We start from the raw sequence: 18,230 nt of genomic DNA on the forward strand, positions 1-18,230 counted from the left end.
AGCTATGCGGTAAAAAGTGTGTGTATGGCTGTGCATGTGTGTGAGAGAGGGCGAGGGAGGGAGGGAGAGAGTGAGACAGAGAGAGAGTGGGTGGTGGTTGAAAATAACAGAGGAACCTTAAGGCGCCTAATTATTCAGAAAGGTTAAAGGTGATGACCTTGACATTTTGGAAGTTCAAAGGCATACACTTATGTTTTTCTTGCTAAAGTGTTTTAAAAAAATTTTTTTTAGTCATGCCTCCCTCCTCTTCTATTTCTCTATTTTTTGAATTCTCGGTCTTTTCCTGACTTAGTTGGCACTTTTGCCTTCCCTGCCTGCGAGCGTAGCGAGAGCCACCTCGTCCTATTCAAAAAAGGCAAATTCTTTTCTCACTCGTCGCCTTTATTGCACATTGCGGAAATCTCTTTTTCACCCACCAGAAGGTGTATAATATAACCCAATTAAGCTGTTTAGAACCTCGGGTTTTATGGTGTTGTCTAGACAGTTCAAGGTTTTGTAAACAGCCCAGCCAGGTCACGCAAGATAAAGCGGCGAGGAGAGGAGCGGATCTCCTCCGGGTGCCGGCCCCCGGCGGGGCCCGCCGCGTTCGGCAGCGGGCTGAGCTTAGCTCCCGCCAGCGCCGCGCTCCGCTCGCCCTGGCCGGCAATCAGATCTAAGAGAACCACCCCTCTGCTTCCAAAGTGTTGGGGGTGGTTTTGCGGTTTTGGTTTGGGGTGGTTTTTTCCTTTTTTTTTTTTCTTCCTTTTTTTTTTTTTTTTTCCTCCCCAACTAGTGCCAATTGTTTATAGCTCCCTCTTGTCTGACTCTCTCGGAGCCCTCGGTCTTTCTGCCTTGCTCTTCACTAACAAGTAAACAGTCATTGACGTTGGGGATTGACCAGTTAAACAAAAAGCCTTTTTCGTTGTTTATAGTAATGGTAGCACCATCAGAAGTGATGGTCTGCAGACAGCCATGTTGGCTCTGTCTCACAGCGAACGGGGAAGGTACGCATACCTACAAAGGGAGAATTAGGCATCTGTACTATTACTTAATTAAAATGCGTTTTAAATAACCCGGCTAGGCTTCCTCATGTTATTATTTAACTGAACTTGGCTCTAGCCCGGAAAATGCTAGGATCCTTTGGAGATGGAAACCCATACAGTGCACGGAAGCTATAACCTTAACTTTGCTAGAAACCATTTATTCACATGAAAAAAACAGTGGCCCATGCTTTTGGATGACAATAGAAACATATATATATATATTTTATATATAGCGAGCGTACATTTACCATCTCTTAAATAAACCGCATTCACTTAAAGGGACGAAAGTGTTATCCTAGCTCAAAAGCAACAACAGAGCCCCCCCCGAACTCAATGAATTGTAAGCAACAACTACCAGACACACTGCAGGTCCATTGCTGGTACTGTGGGAGAGGGAAAAAAAGCACCTTTGGCGAAAAACACTCGAGAGTGGACAGCTGGATTTACCCTAGTTTCCCCTTATCAGGAATCTGCTCCGCCAAGCCCCGAAATCTCCAGTGGCCATTCAGCGTGGGGAGTTGCACATGAAAATGAAACTTTGAGTTCCGCAGGGTGGATGTGTCAAGTAAACAAATTAACTTTTGCATTCAGATGGTAGGTCAGAGAGACCGAGATATTCTTTGTTTTTCTTCTTTCTTCCTATTCTCTTGCTCTCTTTTACTTTTAAATTTTTTCTTTTTTTTCTTTTTCCTTTTTCCCCCCTTTTTTTCTTTTTTCTTTTTTTTTTTTTTTTCAAAACAAGGGATTCCCAGTGAAATATTGGAGTCGATCTCTGTTCAGTTTCTTTTCTTTCATCCTTCGATTCTGGAACCAGATTTTAACTTGCCGGTCAGTGAGGTTGAGCATTCTGGACAGCTGCAGTCTCTTCTCTTTGTTTATGTACACGTTGAAGAAAAATTCCCGTTCCAGTTCTCTTATCTGATATTTGGTATAGGGGCACCTCTTTTTCCTTGATCTCTGGGGAATTGCTGAAATTCAAGAGAGAAGAATCTGATTTACGCTGTTGCTACGAACATGCTCAGCTAGGATTTGATCAGAGACTTTGATAATATCCCATTGCCTGGAAAGCAGCCCTCTAGCACTTCAAAAAATATTCCTGACGCTTATAATCTCCGGGTGACTTAGCAAAAAAAGCTAATATTTCCCAACTTCTCCTTAAAAGAGAGCTCTTCGAGCAATACAGGGAGATATTTAAATGGGCTGGAAAAATTCCAAGTTTCTCAAACTCCTCTCACACACACCCCCCGCCCCAAACAAACGAAGATCTTAAGCTCTGAGCCGAAGGCAGCTCTGAGCACTACCTGTGAAATCTCTCCATCTCCCCCCGACAAATCAACAATTTAATAACAATTAATATCCTCTTCCAAGAATACCTTAAGCCCACCTAAATTGGTTTCCTATCGTAAACACGCTTTACAACGGTAAAGGAAATCTTATAGGATATATAAAATCCTTTGGATGCTTATAAAATTGCACATAAAATGCGGCTTGACAAAGTGTTGGCCTTGTACTCTTGCCCCCAATTTACTACTGATACCTACCTGAACTGTTGCTCTTCTCTGCAACAGCCTCACCAGAAGGGGAATCGGCGCTGTTTGCTGGTGTCACTTTCTTCTCCTGGCTGGAAGGTGTTTTACTGCAAGTGCTGTTCTGGGCTTTCAAGTCGCCCTTCTCCGCGTCCCCCTCGCTCTCGGAGTGCTGCTGGTACGGGGGTCCGGGGGCTGTCTCGTAAAACTGGTCGAAGCCTTGCGGCAGGATGCCGTTCCTCCCCACCGAGCTGTAGAAGTTGGAGGCGGCAGGAGACGGTCCGTGGTGGCCGCAGACAGGGTCCGTTTTGAACAACATTTCCGTCCTTCTGTTCGCAGGCTGCAGAAAGTCTCTGTGCATCACCTCTTCAGCTGAGTAATAAGGAGCATAACTGCCCCTATACTGCCATTTGCTGCGCTCTAATCCGTATTCCCTGAATGCTACTTCACGCACAGGTTGAACATGAGGTAAATTAGAAGAATAAGGAAAAGTCATTTGACAGGATGACGATTGAGACAAAAAAGAGGGTTTCGTCGAGAAATCTGAGGGTGAGACGTAATAAGCGCACCCTGGCAGATACATATTGGATGTGCCGTGACTGCAATCGTCAAACTCAGTCATGTCTTCCTTTTTGCGATTGCAAGCAACCAGGAGGCTTCAATGCATTGAACAAGATCCATCTATTGCACAAGAGGGTTTGGACAGGATCAACTAAGAAAAAATCCCCACCGTGTGCTGACGTGCAATTCATCTTGATTGATTCTAGTGGTAATTATGTCACGTGACGCGATGTAGAAATGTCCTTATATCTATATCAGCCCCTCGGAAAGGCTCCTAAGATCTCTCCAAAGAGCCCTCCCAGCACGGGGAGGCGAGCACGCCGTTTGTACAAATATAGCCGGTTTTAAGTCTCATCCTTTCAGCAGGCGATGTGAGATACACGTAGGTGGTGCGGCGGATCACCTGGGGCCGCGCCGCCCGGGCAGGCGCCTGCCCACCGCCGGAGCCCGGAGCGGAGCCCCACGGCGCGCAGCCCCCCGCCCGCATCTCCGCCCGGCCTCCCCGGGCAGCGAGGGGGGAGCACTGCCACCGTCGGGGAAGGCAGCCCCCGGAGCGAGGGCTTGGGGCTCACCCGGCACCCCCGGCTCGGAAACGTGATCGCTTCCTCCTTAGAGGGAGGGATACTCTCCGCTCAAGCAGATGATGAGCGGGTGGGTGATGGTTCACTCAGGAAAGCCAAGTCCCATTCACACATTCGAGTGTACGACCGGATCTGCCCGCTCGGCTCCTGCAATCCACAGCTGGCATCAAAACCGGTCACGAAATTCAAAGCCTGAGTTTCGATCACCTCGTTTTCCCTCGCTTATAAGCCCAAACACTGCGCACTTGTGTCAGGGCGTCAAACTGAAATGAGAAATATGCAAACAGAACATCTCTCAGCAGCCGGATTTATGAAAGGGAGATACTTTTGGGCTCTCTGTAAGGCAAAGAGCTATGGCAGGAAAAGTCCACCAAGCACGGTTTCCTTGGGAAGCAGAGCAGCAGACAAAGTGACCTCTGTTCCCCTGCCTCCAACTCCCACCAAAATGTTCATTTTCATTGGAAGGGAAAAGCAAGACTTGGGAGCAGGCGACACGTACAGCAGCCGCCAGCCCCGCTCCCGCCCTGCCTTCGAGGGCTCATTTTTGCCAATTTTCCTTTTTTCCTTGAAATATGATTTTGTATAGGCAAGCATAAACAGGGCCGCAAAGGCTGAAAAGAGAAGGGAATAAATACACGCCAGCAATAGCCCTATGCTCGACCAAATTCCTCATTCCAGAAACATTTGCCAGCTCTCTATGGGAATGGCTCTTTTCTGCCACTGTACAGCATAGCCAGGTTAGCTCCACCACATGTCACTTGAAATAAACCCGAAATCTGGGCGAGCTCCCCACGCCGAGCACGGACGCCTCCGGACAGCCCGGCAATCCCCGGGCGGAGGCTCCGGCAAGTCGACAGGCCCCACATCACCTCCACAAAGGCAGCCTCCAGGTCCCATAGCAAGCGGAGAGCCCGGCAGGTGGGGAACCGGCCCCAGAGCGCTCCGGGCAGCAGGGGAGAAGGCCCGCGGGCTCCCCGGCTCCTCGAGGCTGCCGTGCCCGTTGTGGACTCGGCTCTGCTGCGACAGGCGCCTCCTGCTCGCCCCCGGCTACGCGATGCGGAGAGGCTCCGGGGGCGGGAGCCCCGCAGCCCGGGCTGAGCCCCGCACCCTGCCCCCCGCCCCGCCGCCGCCACCGCCACGGCCCCTCCTGCATCCCCTGGCTCCCCAGAGCAGTCGAGGGCTACCCAAGGGGCTTCCATGCTGCAGCCCAGCTTGCCCTTTCCGAAAATAAAAAATACCAAAGCCAGGCAGATATTATGGAGCTCATTCCTAACCACCCCACCCCACCCCCCTCTCCCCCCCCCCGCCGCCCCTTTCTTTCCTTTTCTTTGTACAGTTTTTCTTTTCTTTTTTGCTTTGGTGCCTCACTCGCAAAACACCTCAAACGCCACACATTGCTCCCAGCAGATAGACTCTCGCAAGTTGCTAGTTATCACTAGAAATCAAAGCACAGAACCACGATTCCCTCCCTTAATCGACTTTCGAGCCCTCTTGATTCTGCTGCAACAGAAAAAACAACCTCCCAAAAATGATGTCTGCGCAGTTAAAATGGCTCCTGTGTCACTAATTACCCTGGACCTTGCAGCAAAGCATGGCAGGGCTCCGTTTGGATTGTGCTCCCCCCCCCCAAGGTTTCTGATCGCCTATCTCGTCAAGAGAGATGGTTCTGGAAACCTATGGATCTTCATTTTCTTTACCGTTCAAACAACTAATTACGCCTTAGCCAGAATCCTTCACCTTCTTTTCGATGCAACAAGCCTAGCATCAATTAAATTTTGGCGCAGGAACCAGCCGGTTTCAACTAATTCAAGTTCAAAGACATAGCGACGATTTGTAAGTACGAAAGCCCTTTTATAAAACAGTCCTTTAAGAAGCGATCTAATTTGGGGAATGTGAGACCAATATCACAGCAGAGACCCCGCTGGAATAAGGCAGAGCTGGGGGTCCTCGCCTGCCAGACCGTTTTCACCCTGGGGTCGGTCCCAGCCCAGCTCTGAACATTACAATAACACCACCACCACAACTCCCCCTCCCCCCCCCCCCCCACTTTTTTTTTTTTTTTTCTTTTTCCCTTACGCAGATTAAGCAGCATCGAAACATAAATGCAAATCGTGTACACAGTCAGGCGAATACTTTACCGTTAGGCGTCTTGAAACATCTGCAATCGTTGCCTGGAATCACCAAGTATTCAGGTCCAAGAGACATTTCCAAATGCTCTCCGTGGAAATTAAGGCGACTTGCGTAACATTTGGGCTTAAAAATATACCCGGTCCGGCTGGAGAAGATGCGGTATTTTTGTGCCACCCAAGATAAGACACTAACTTGACCTTAACTTTGTTATGGCGCCCCTAGTATCTGGAGAACGTGAACAGACACTGTCTGGCAGCTCTCGTAAAAACCGACTGGAGAAGAGATTCTGAGTCATTTCATTTATTGCCACTACAGTTCTGCAAGAAAGCTTTTCCTCTCTGCCAAACTTTAATTATTTATGCTCTTTTAGGAAGCACAAAGGCATCCAGAGCCATTCCCAGCAAGCCGAGTTGCGTTTGCAGCCTTATCAAACGAGGAGGAATGGAGAGCCTCCTCGGAAGGGCTTTATCATGTTTAGGCTGCCGTGGAAATGCAAAGATGTTTGAGTAAATAAAGGGATGGACCGTCTCCTGCATGCTGCGGAGGGACGCGGGCGTGGGCGCAGCAAGCGGGTGCCCGCTGCTCCATCCCGCCCCGCATACACCCGCGAAGCCGGTACAAGGGGCACCTGATAAGACACCCGAAATAATCCAGTCGAAGGGCGTGGAGTACATCCACCTCACACGGGTGCATCTCCTGCACGCCCACCCGGCGTGTCGCACACGCTTGTGCACACATGTGCCCAGGGGACAGCTCGGGTGGGTGTGCACAGGCAGAGCCACACAGGCAGGGCGCGCCCCGCGTCTGCAGCTCTGCCACGCGTGTGTGTGCCTCCCACGCCCGAACCACCATCCTCGCCCACTGCTTCAGAGGAAGGGATGAAACCTGTAGTACGGGCACTCGTGATGAAATCATGCAGCATTTTCTACCGCCGATGTGTCTGTGCGCAGTGTGAGCCCACAAACACGTACGTCTGAGTGTGCACACACGGTTACACACAACGGGCACTGCTGAAATAAGTGCATCTATAGATACACAGACACGTACAGAGATATATAATACAAATACTTTCTCAGCAAACTGCAATTTAGATCCTACCTCCTCTGTCTTTTCTCTCTCCGTAGGCGATTTAGACTAGGAGCTTCACAATAAGCCATCATCGTGGATCAGATGCGTTTAATAAATAATATATTGCCTTTCACGTATTTTCACCCGAGGTTCCTCTTCGGATTTCACATCACCCATGTAATAAAGAGACGGGTTGTACTGGGGAAGACTAGGATAGGGAAGAACACTGTAAGGGGTCCATTTCTCATGGACTGTAGCCGTCTGAGTAGTACTGCAGGAGAGGGTAAGAAAAGGGGCTTTATCTGGTTTTTGCTTTTCTCCTGGCTTGCATCATTGGGGTTGCTCCTAGTTTTTTTAATTAGGCAATGCCACTGGATGAAGAGACCCTTATTGTCCGCAATGCGTCAACTCCCAGCACAGAGGATGAACGTATTGAAGATTTGGAGGGACCAAGGAGTGGTTCCTGTGGCTTTAGATGGTTAGGTGTGCATCCCTTGCCCCCGGGGAGCTGTCACCCGGCGAGGCTTCGTCCCCGCTTTCCTACTAGCAGCCACCCCGCCATGAGCGAGGTAGGGTTTTGTCTGCATAGGGCAATGCGGTAAGAGCGGCGACAAATGCTTTGGGCTGGTTTTCCTTCTCCCCCCGAAACACCACCCGAGCGTTACCTTTGGGGCTCACTGGAAAGCTTTCGGGAAAATGGCTTCATCTCTGCCCGCCTAGGAATCCGGGATTTATCTCCAAAATCATCTGGACTACCGTGCCCTCGTGAGCAGTACTTGCAAGGACAGGAGTGAGTAGGAGCGAAGTTCAAATATGACTATGAAATAATGGGTTTATTGCCTTCGGGAAGGCTATAGCCCTGTGTAAGTAGGTAGCAGCTTTGTGCCGTTCCCTGCGGTTGTTTAGCCTTGTTGTATACGCCACGAACAACCATATCTCAGCCTACTTTACATTCCAGAAAAGAAGGAAGCCTCTGCCAGCCTAATTATTATTACCGTTGGGAGGCGTGGAAACGCTCTTCGTTGAGAAACGAAGACTTAGGTGGCATTTTAATACGGACCTAAAAATCCGTGAGATTTTTCTTTTAGAATTTATATGCTGAGGTATCAGGCTAGGGCAATGTGTAGTTTCCTCAGGCACTGGAGCTCTGGCCAGTCTGACTGCTTTGGTGCTGCAGAGGCCGGCGGCTCTCGGCAAAGAAAGCCTCTCATCAAGATGCGGGGAAAATCGATTTCATTCTCGTCCCAAAACCATGATCAAAAGGCTCAGACACTGCTACCAGCCCCTCTGGTTGGGTTATCCTCTGAGGTCTATACCTGGGCAAACCCCGAACCGGTTCTCACTTTTCCCTCACAAAAATCTGTGCAGAAACGGCCATGGGGACTGACTGGTGAAACAATCAATCCCACCAAAACCTCCGTGTTGTCCCGTCTCCTGTGCCTGCAGCACCTCGGGGTGAGACGTGGGCCCCAGCCTCCCCCAGCCGCGCCGAGCCTGTGCCTCTGCCCCGGCACCGCCCGCTGTCTTTCGCCTGTTTGGGGCAGCCCTTGGACAAGGCCAAAGTCAGGAGCGCTGGAAGGGCAAGGCCCGGCCCGGCCACCTGGGGAGGCCCCGGCGCCCGACTCCGCGGGCCCCTGCGCCGCCGCGGGACGCCGCGCTGCCCCGGAGGCGGCTGGCGCACGGCGAGGGGCAGAGGGGAGCTTTTTCCCGAGAGAGAAACCTCTCGGCCGTGCCCGTGGAGCAGCCCTGCCCGCGGCCCGGGGGCGGCGGCCCCACCGGCGGGCGCACAGGGGCCTCCCGGCCGTGCTCTGCCGTCGGGGCGGGCCGCCGCCAGCGGAGCGGAGCCGAGCGGCCACCGCGGAGCCGGCGCTCAGGTTACGCGCGGGCCTTGCGCGGCTGTCACGTGCACTCTCCGCCGGGCTGCGGTCGGATCTGCGGCTCCGGGGGCTGGCGGGGGGAGGGTGGAAAGGGGAAAAAAAAAAGACTGAAGAAAAAGGTTTATTTGCTAACCACTTTCCCCATCGCTGCTCGAGCAGGTTACTCCAAACCACAAAACAAGCCGGCGCCGCAGGCTTGCCCTGGCGTGCAGGGCAGCAGATGAAGGGAGCGGCCGGGACTCACAGAGCTGAAGTCTTTACTAGGCGTTATTCCTTTATTTTGCTGCAAAATGGTGTTTACATACAGATAAAATAAATCGATCTTAGTTTAGCACCGCTTGTTCTCCGGGGAAAGAGAGGGTAAGATGCAGGAGAAAATCTATATAAATGGAGAAAGAAAGGTAAAAAGCTGATAATACATGTTTCCATGCTGGTCCGGCTCGTCTTCTTCATCTTGGCTAAGAACTCAGCGTTGCCTACTTACGCAGGGATCCTACGCGTTTCGAGTGGTAAAAAGACACGCTCCCCGCGTTTCACTGGCGCGTACGCTCTACTCTAGGGGTGAACACTCCGGGCACAAGTTCATGCAGGAACGGGCGGACTCTGCTCTAGTACATAGAAAGAGCCTGCTCTCGCATTACTACTCTTTTCTTTTTCATCCTCCGGTTCTGAAACCAAATTTTAACTTGCTGATCGCTTAAATTCAGTCTGCTTGATAGTTCTTTCCTCTTCTGTCGGTTAATAAACTCATTGAGGAGAAACTCGTTTTCCAATTCAGCAATTTGTTGTTTTGTGTATGGTTTCCGTTTCTTTCTTGATCTCCCCTGAGTGGGACACCAAGGCAAACCTACAACAAACACGTGGATAATTTAGTGGATCAAGTCTGGATATGCAAATATAGGAATATGAAAAAAAGCCCCGCAAAATAACAGAGCTAAATTAGGTCAGAAAATTGGGCAAAGCACATTTGACAGCACAATTTCTATCTAACCTCCGAGTCAGTTTAAGCGATTTTCGCTCCGAAAGAGTTACAGAGAGGGTTACAAAGTAATTACAGGCATCTCTTAAAAAGAACGTATAGCTAGGTCGCTTCTAACTAAAGGGAGATATTTAAGGCATACCATCCTGCACTGAAGGTCTGAGGCATGACTGGACTGCTGAGGGCTGAACTGTCAGGTTCAAGTTGACGGAATTCTTGATGTCCTCCTTTAAGCTTGAATTGCAGGAATTCACTTCAAAAAGAGCAGCCGAGCCATGCAAACTTCTCTGCAGGCTCGAGTGGTCATACTTGACGGGCTTTAAGTTGGCTGTGTGAGTAACAGTTGGTTCATTTGCAAAAGATTGCCTCTGCCTGCATCTCTCCTCTTGTTTGGAGCTCGCATCGTGGGCGTAATATTTATTGTTGTCTTCCAGGCACTCCTTGTTGCCGTTGGAGCTGATGTTGATTGGAACGGAGCCGGGGAGGTAAGGCTGCGCCGCGCCGCCGAACGCGTGGCTCTGCGGCTGGGCTGCGCACGAACTTGAGCAAGTCCAGGGGATCGAGCTCCGGGGGTAGGAAATGGTGGGCAGAGCCGCCAATTGACTGCCATTAGCCCGCAAATTAGGAAAATAAAAGGAATCTGGAGATTGCAAATTCAAGAGAGAACCAACGTAGCCAGATCTGTAGAGACTGCGATCACACATTTCCAACAAAGGACTTCAGCTGTTCTTACAGCGGTATTTAGTTACAACAGGGAATAAGCGGAAAGCCTGAAACGATTGGACGAAACTTTGCAGACAGGTTCTTCAAAGCCGGTAATTTCAGCACCGCCTCCAGCGACCGAGCCACAGAGCCCCCCCTTCCCCCCCTCTTTTTTTTTCTTTCTCTTCACCCCCACATTTTAAAAGTCTTATGATAACACTTGAAATATGAAAATATCGAGCTCGCAAGGGGGAGGGGAAACCATGGTCTCCGGTTCTATAAAAGTGGCCGGGGCGGGTTGGCAGAGCTGCGGCGCCAGCGGGGAGATGAGAGGAAAACAAACATTTGCCGAGAGGACAGGGCAGCCCCGGGTGCAGCCCCCGTGCCGGCGGTGTCCCCCGGCTGGCAGTACCCGCCGGCTGGCAGCACCCTCCTGGCCAGAACGATACCCACGGTAAGAGTGAGCACCGAGGACTGGAAATAACTTGTGATGTCTATGAGATGTGAATGTTTAGGGCACACGTATCTACTTCTGCCCCTAAATGCATGATATGCATCTGCATATGCGTGCAAATAAAGTCTTAATCGATCGGATATTACCGGGATAGTCATTCTGGCACACAAATGACGAGTATTCTCTTAGGTCCGTACGTCTGCCCTTTTTACCCCTTTTGCCTTTCATCTTCACTTGGAAGCGCTTCTAGGCGAGCAATGCTTCTAAAACTCGGAGTCTGTTTTGTCTTTAAAATACAGTCAAACAAACATCAACAGAGAATAACAACAGCAACAACACGGAATTACTTGAGCAACCCTCTGAGATGAAACAAATAATAAATAAATAAAATCGAAAGGCTTCAAGAAAGAAAATGCCAAGGTCTGGTCTTCAGCAGAGAGGGTGTGAATGCAACGGCGGGCAGAGGAGACAGTCAGCCTCAGCTGGGTCGTCCGCTGCTATGTTCCAGGCTGTGTGTGAGGGATTTTTCTCTCATGAGAAGAAAATTATCCCTTACTGCTTTATTACTGTGTTATTTTGGGGAGTTACACATATTTTTACATTTTTGACTGATCAAACAAGAGCCCATTTATTCCGTTATCTCTCTCATTTCCCCATTGCCCCAGAGTAATTAAAATCATATCTGAGAGCATCCTCTCAGGAGATTGCTCATGTCCTTTCCCAAACCGTGAGGATCGCGAGACAGTGTTCTTCCCACCGAGAAGATGCAAGACCCCGTATGCTGCACCCAAAGACACTGGCAAGGAGCTGGAAGGCTCGGGAAGGAGTGGAGTACCCATCGGCTCCGCGCTCCCGGCCGCTCCCTGCCCCGCCGCCCCACAAACCCGCGGGACACTCTGGAAGCCGATCGGCCACCCGCACCGGGCGTTTCTGTCCTCGGCCTCTTTCCCAAGAAGATCTCCCCTAGCGTGTGCGAGTCCGGCGTCAAGCGAAGCCTTAATGCCCGGACTTTGCCACTTTCATTACCTCGGTTAAAAATTTGAACCTAGTTAGCATGTAGGGTTAATTTTCCCTGTTATTATCCTCTTAATCACACTTTTAATCTTGGTTTTATTTCTAAGGCGAGATCAGAGACGCTGCCCTTCTTGACATTCTCCTAATCAAATTCATCTTTCTGTTTAATGGGAAATGGAGGGAAATTCTGCAGTAATTTCATTGCCTTGGAAAAAAAAATCTTTAAATGATTGCTCTCTCCTAGACCACACAGGACCACACAAGCACCGCTGGAGGATATTGCTGACCACTGCCTTTAATTTTTATTGTTTGAGTTATGTCTACCAATTGAATCTCCCTCTTATTAGGTGGCTTGTATTCTGACTTTGTGTTCCCTAAGAAGATGGGTATAAGTTTTTTTCATAATCCCCTTTTATGAAAAAGCTGACTCTGATTTTCGGTTCTTGGAAGAGAAAAGGAACATTCAGTTCAAAGGCTATATTTTTGTCTGCAATAAACACAAGGAATGGATGTGAGTTCCCAGTTACCGGAAAGAAAGGTGACACTTCAAACTAACTTTTATGGGGCTAGAGAAAACAGAGCTTTCAATTAATATTCAACTCATTTGTAATTGCTAATTAATGCAGAAAAAAAAAAAAAAAAAGAAGATCAAAACCTGGAATAGCTGGAGACGCTCACAGTTGCGGAAAATGTTTAAATCTACATGGAAAAACATTTACAGAAACATCTTGTTCCAGAGGCAGCTGGCCTCGGAGCCGAGGGGAGCGGAGCGGAGTGGAGGGAGAGCCTCGTACGGATTTGTGCTGCTTTTTCCAGCCACGGCCGGCTGCTGGTTTGGGGGGCGGTGTGTTAATGCCGCGGGTGTCCCCCCGCCTGTGTCTGTACAGGAAATATCACCACTGAGGAACAGGGCGACCCGGAGGCCTGCTTTCACACGCTCCTTTCCTCTTTTCCGCTCTTTTTTTTTTCCCCTTGGTTTTTGAATAGGCATCCGGATAGGCCTGGACATCAGAGCTGACCACAGGCTGTAATTTCACTGGCATATTCTTCCAGTTTACAGACGTAGGGTGCTCTGCGTGCGACCGAACTGCCTCCCTCGCTCATTTATCACTCGGAAACGCAGCGCCTGAAGCGAGGAGATGGTTTCTCCTGCCTATGCCAGGGGTTGTCCAGGAGATGGCAGGATTGCCTCAGACATGGCTGGGAAATAGCGCTGCCTGACAGGAGCCAAGAAATGCATCACTGCGCCACTGTGCATTTGCAATTCAGTTTGTCGAGGTACATGTTAATTATCTGCAATAACGTGCGCTACATTTCAGGCGAATCATCATACCCTTTTCTCTAAACACGGACTACAGCCGTGGCCGACTACAGCTGGGGCTATGCGGCTGCAGCCCGGCCCCGGGCCCACGTGTAACTGATGTCCTGGAAGAGTCCAAGCTGTGGCCACGGAGGTTTTGAATAAGGCTCACCAATGCCCCAACTCCAGGCTTGGAAAACCCTTTTAATCTGAACCGGTAGGTAGACGGGCAGATGTGTGCCTCACTTTCCTCCTGCCTGTAGCTGCGGGCTTCTTAATGATTCTGCACATTCTTACGAAACTACGAGGCGACTCCTTTCCATCTGGTACCGATTTGCCAGACAGTTCGGGTTTCCTTCTGCCCAGGGAAGGCGGCTTTGGCCGCGGCAAAGCTGCGCCTTCTGAAAGCACGGAGCCCGGCTAAGCCAAAGGTTAAGCCTGGAAGGAGGAAGAGAACAGCCCGCGATGGCTCCGCAGCCGGGAAACAAAACAGCTCTGGCAGTGCCCGGCCTTCTGTCTGCAGGGAGACTCGGTGGGAGGAAAAACCTCTGTAGAATTAACGGCAGTATGTGTGGATGAGTGGGGGTGCCAAGGGGGAGAAGACAAGAATTTAAAACATTCGGAGAAAACAAGGTTGCATCAGCAGAGAGGGCTGTTCCAGGCACGTAAATGATGTGCATCACAAGTGTTCTTTTATAATAGAATTAAACAGAAATGCACTTTGCGATAGAATCTGAACTGCTCCGAAATGAACTTTTTTCGTCCGTTCAGGGAAAACAAAAGCCATGAGCGTGCAAGCGGAGTAGAAAAGGGAAGGAAGAGGGCGAAGGAGACGGAAGATAACCCCGCGATGGAGCCAGCCGGTTGCGGAGAAAACGGAGGGGCATCTCTCCGGCCCAGCCGCCCGGCCGCCGGGGAAGCGGCAAGTGCCGGGACGTTTTGGAAATGGAGAACAAAGGGGCGGCGGGCCGCCCTCGGCCGCCAGACACCGGGCAGGCAGAGCAGGGCTCGGAGGAAGAAGGAGAGACAGCCTTTCGCCTGCTTCCCACGCCCTGTATTCCTCGCCGGCAACATTTCTTTCTCCCAAAACCCCTTTCCTATCGACCAGGCACTCTCGGATACTCTTCTTCATCCTTTGATGCGCGTCTCATTGTATCTACCTCTCACTTCCCAGGAACGGCGTCCTGTAAGTGTCCCCGATAGGATCCCAGGCAAACCTGGAGCCCGTGAAACCCCTTGCGGCAAAAGAAAGCGAATTTCTTTCTCTCTTTTTATGTATAGCGAAAAGAAATCGTTTTATTAAAGACGTTCGGAAAAAGATTTGCAACATCATTAACAGTTTGGAAGTCCAGATTGTATTTCCAACACAGAGTAAAAGCGGACCTCAAGACAAATTTTTAAAAAATGGTTTATGGAGAAATAGGCTTATCGTATGTCTTACCACATACAAGGATAATCAAAGTGTTTAGAGCAATAGTATGTTATAATAAATAGTACTAGTTTGGAACACATTTTAATAATTAGACGAGGCACATTAACAGAGAGGATACCGTTTCTCTCTCCTAGTTGTTGATTAGCGTGTCTGATCACCCTGTGTATATCATAACATGCACACTAGGTTTAAAAGAATAAAAAAATCGACAAAATCTTAGCCTTCGGCCCGTATAAATTATGGCATCTTTTGAATTTCCTTATTTATTGCTTCTGTCATTAACACCCGTTTAGTTTTGTAAATTAAAAGCTAATAATGAACTTCGCTGGTCCAACAAGGACTTTTTTTGGGTGGGAGGAAGGAGAAGAGTCTTGCGCTGGTCCAGACAAGCAGGGTAGAGAGGACATTTTCCGCCAGGTCTGTGCAGGTCCATACACACCTCTGTAGGGGCAGCCTCTCCTCTGGCTGCAGGGCGAGATGGGCAGTCCGTCATGCTGAAAGCGCTGCCCCGAGGCGCCGCGATCTGCGCCTCCGCGGAGCGCTCAGCATCGCAGCCCCCGTCCGGCAGCGCCCGCCCGGGACACAACCTCTTCCCTTTTTCAACCGGGTCTCCCTTTTCAACCCGGCAGTATGGACTCCTTGCACTGAAAACGAAACTGCGGCGGAAAAACCCCACAAACCCAACCTCAACCCCAAACCTGCAGCAGCGGGAAGCGCGATGGGACATGCCTGCGACTCTGCGCCCCTCAAGAGCTCAGAGAGGTTCTCCCTCCCTCGAAAAAGCAATGAAAAATTCTGCTGCAGCCAGTAACCCTCCACTCAATTCTCTCCGGGTCCCAATGGACTAGGCAGGTTTGGCAGAAGCCGGGTGCTGCCACGGGTCCGTATTCCGGCTTTCTTGCATTTCCGATTGATTTTCTTTTTTTTTCACTCGGCGTGTTTTGAAGTTTACGATACCAAATCAAAACTGACACTTTTTGGCACTGGCTATTGCTCAGAGAAAAAAAAGCACAGAATACCACCCCCCCCCCGAAGAATTAAGCATTAAAAAAAAGTTATAACTGTTACCGTTCAACATATTTAAATTCGTTTATACTGGCCTAGAGGGAAGAACAGAAAATATAATTAATATTAATGTTATTATTATTTTCAAAATGAAGAAACTATAATTCAGTTCAAGGCTTGTCAACACTCCCTTACACTGAGAGAAGAACGCTGACTTTCACGGAAAAAAATTCCCGAAATTTCGCCACCACTGGAAGGACCAAAAAAAAAATTAAATATATTTTCAAGTCTTTCCAAAAGTCTTCAGCTGGTTGTAAATTGAGTTTATATTTTCATCGCTGTCCACAACTAATGTATCAGGATACGTTGTCTTTCAGTTTGGAGACTATTTTCTTATCCTTCACCCTTCTGTTCTGAAACCAAATGGTAACTTGTCTCTCAGACAGGTTTGTGGCTGCGGATATCCTTCGCCTCTTGTCCTTGTTAATGAACTTGTTAATGGCATATTCATTCTCGAGTTCTTTAAGCTGCAGTTTTGTATACGGCACTCGCTTCTTTCTCCCACGCCGGTAGACACACATATCGGGCTGGTTTAGTGCAACGTCCCCTATTGTAAAAGACATTATGTGAAAAATTAGAATTTTATTACAGGCGTTTAAAGCTTAACCGATACTTGTTGGGCACTGGTTTTCATGGGCAAATAAATAATGCCGGGTTGTTTACAGTTTATTATTATTTACACTGCCACATTATTTGCACTCTAGTAAAGCACCACCAAAACTTTGATGGACTGTCATCACTTTTCAGGCATGCATCGCTAACCGAGCATTCAGGGCGGCGGGGGCATTGGCTGGGGGGCTGAGAGCGGGTCAGTGCTGGCAGCGCACACACAGAAATCGCGTTGGTGAGAGTTTCCCGGGTTTGTTTGCATGTGGTTTGTGCCTCTGTGCCCTCACTACTCGCAGTCTCTTAAGTGCTCTGGGGCCGCCGCATCAGTCGCCAGCCGGAGAGGCAGAGGAGAGCAAGCCTTCGAGCACCGTCCTGCAAACTTCAAACGCGACTACAAACCCTGCCACCGAGGGAAGCAGCGGGAGAAGGAGCCCGAGGCCGCCCCGGCGCTCGCGGGTCGGGCGTCCGGTGCCCTGGCGCTGGTGGCGCGGAGGTTCTGGGGTCAGTCCCGCGGGTATGGAAAGCTGAGGGTGAGGATTTTCTCGGGGGTGGGCGGCCGAGGGGGGAGTGAGAAAAAGAGAAAATCCACCGCCCCCACCCTGCTCTATGCGTGTCTGTGCAGCTTGTCCAGGTCGGCAGGCCGCCCCTGCAGCCCGGGGGGCGGGGGAGGGGACGGGAAGGCGGAGAAGGCGCGGGAGAGTTCTGCTCAGACCATTTCTCCCCCTCTCGTACCTGGAAAGGACGATTTCCAGAAGTGTGAGCTCTGTGTCTGATCTTTGGCACAGTAAACCTGACTATTCCAGCCATTAGCCAGAGTCCAAGACTGATAGCCCTCCATTGATATGTATGTTTCGTGTCTCGGTTCCCCAGAGCCAAACGTTGAGACCATGTCTATGTACCCAGGAACGTGCTGGTAGGGGGTTGTATAGCCCTGGTAGAAGGACACTTCCTTTGCCCTGGAGGAGACTTCATTGGCGGGGACACTCGTGCTGGTCAAGCTGGAGACGTCCATGTACTTTTCCACGGGAAAGCCGCCAATGGAGGCATGGGGGGGAGACTTCAGGGCGTTTTGCTGTATCCCAACCCCGTGGGACATCCTGCAGCTATAGTATCCATTGCCAAAGTGATACCCATAGCCCAGCGCGGGGGCGGCAGCCGGCGTGGTTGAGCCCGGGCAGTCCTTGGTCTGGGCGTCGGGCCTCGCAGCCGCCCCCGAGCGCTCCCCTCCGCCGGCGTAGGCAAAACCCGAGGCGGCGGCGGCAGCGGCGGCGGCGGCGGCCGCTCGGCCCGTGTGCGCCGCCCCGAAAACGGGCGAGGAGAGAAAATTACGGCACTGCCCGGGGGCTCCGCCGCCGCCTCCGCCGCCGCCGCCGCCGCTGCTGTCGCCGCGCAGTCCGTCCATCTCCCAGCTCGCTGCTTTGCTCATGGCCTTGCACATCGCGGGCGGCGGCGGCGGCGGCTCGGTCCCCGGCCGGGCATGATGCGGATGGTTATTTGCCTCCAACAGGTTGGATCCTGGCGGTACGTTTATAAAAACGAAGTCCAGGTTGGGAGGGGGGACCGGGGTGGGGGCGGCCGGCCCCAGATTAGTTTGCCTCAGCCCGGGGGGCTGCTCATAGGCTGCTGTCGGAACATGTGACCCTCCCGCTGCCCGCACTGCCCCTTTCGCCTCGCAGCCCCCCGGTCCGCACCGACGGCTCCCCCACCCTCTACTCCCACCCCCGCCCCGTGGCCGCGCTCCCGCCCCGCCACGGCCCCGGCGCTGGAGCGGGGGGAGATTGGGCTGACGAGCGGCGGTGATGCCCCTCCGGACCAACCTGGGCCCCCGTTGCTTTCATCCCCCCCCTTCCTCCTGCCCGCAGCTTCAAAAAGGCCAGCCGAGTACCACTGGACCTTTTGAGGCCGCGGGC

At 51.1% G+C, this 18,230-nt stretch overlaps 3 protein-coding genes across 3 annotated transcripts; all 3 read right to left on the reverse strand.

Moving 5' to 3' along the window:
* Positions 1-1,689: 1,689 nt before the first annotated feature.
* On the reverse strand, positions 1,690-3,248 carry HOXD11 (homeobox D11). Its single transcript, XM_032115201.1, has 2 exons — positions 2,564-3,248; positions 1,690-1,990 (listed from the first exon to the last, which is right to left on the reverse strand). The coding sequence occupies exons 1-2, from the start codon at positions 3,168-3,170 to the stop codon at positions 1,755-1,757; spliced, it is 843 nt and encodes a 280-aa protein (XP_031971092.1). The 5' UTR covers positions 3,171-3,248; the 3' UTR covers positions 1,690-1,754.
* A 5,620-nt stretch (positions 3,249-8,868) lies between these two features.
* On the reverse strand, positions 8,869-10,523 carry HOXD12 (homeobox D12). The gene is made up of 2 exons (XM_032115415.1): positions 9,887-10,523; positions 8,869-9,612 (listed from the first exon to the last, which is right to left on the reverse strand). The coding sequence occupies exons 1-2, from the start codon at positions 10,446-10,448 to the stop codon at positions 9,374-9,376; spliced, it is 801 nt and encodes a 266-aa protein (XP_031971306.1). The 5' UTR covers positions 10,449-10,523; the 3' UTR covers positions 8,869-9,373.
* A 5,050-nt stretch (positions 10,524-15,573) lies between these two features.
* Positions 15,574-17,758, reverse strand: HOXD13 (homeobox D13). The gene is made up of 2 exons (XM_032115160.1): positions 17,053-17,758; positions 15,574-16,258 (listed from the first exon to the last, which is right to left on the reverse strand). Exons 1-2 carry the CDS (start codon positions 17,756-17,758, stop codon positions 16,008-16,010), a joined length of 957 nt encoding a protein of 318 aa, XP_031971051.1. The 3' UTR covers positions 15,574-16,007.
* Between the last annotated feature and the right edge of the window lie 472 nt (positions 17,759-18,230).

This window comes from Corvus moneduloides, chromosome 7, assembly GCF_009650955.1.
Source record: "Corvus moneduloides isolate bCorMon1 chromosome 7, bCorMon1.pri, whole genome shotgun sequence".
Taxonomy (NCBI): domain Eukaryota; kingdom Metazoa; phylum Chordata; class Aves; order Passeriformes; family Corvidae; genus Corvus; species Corvus moneduloides.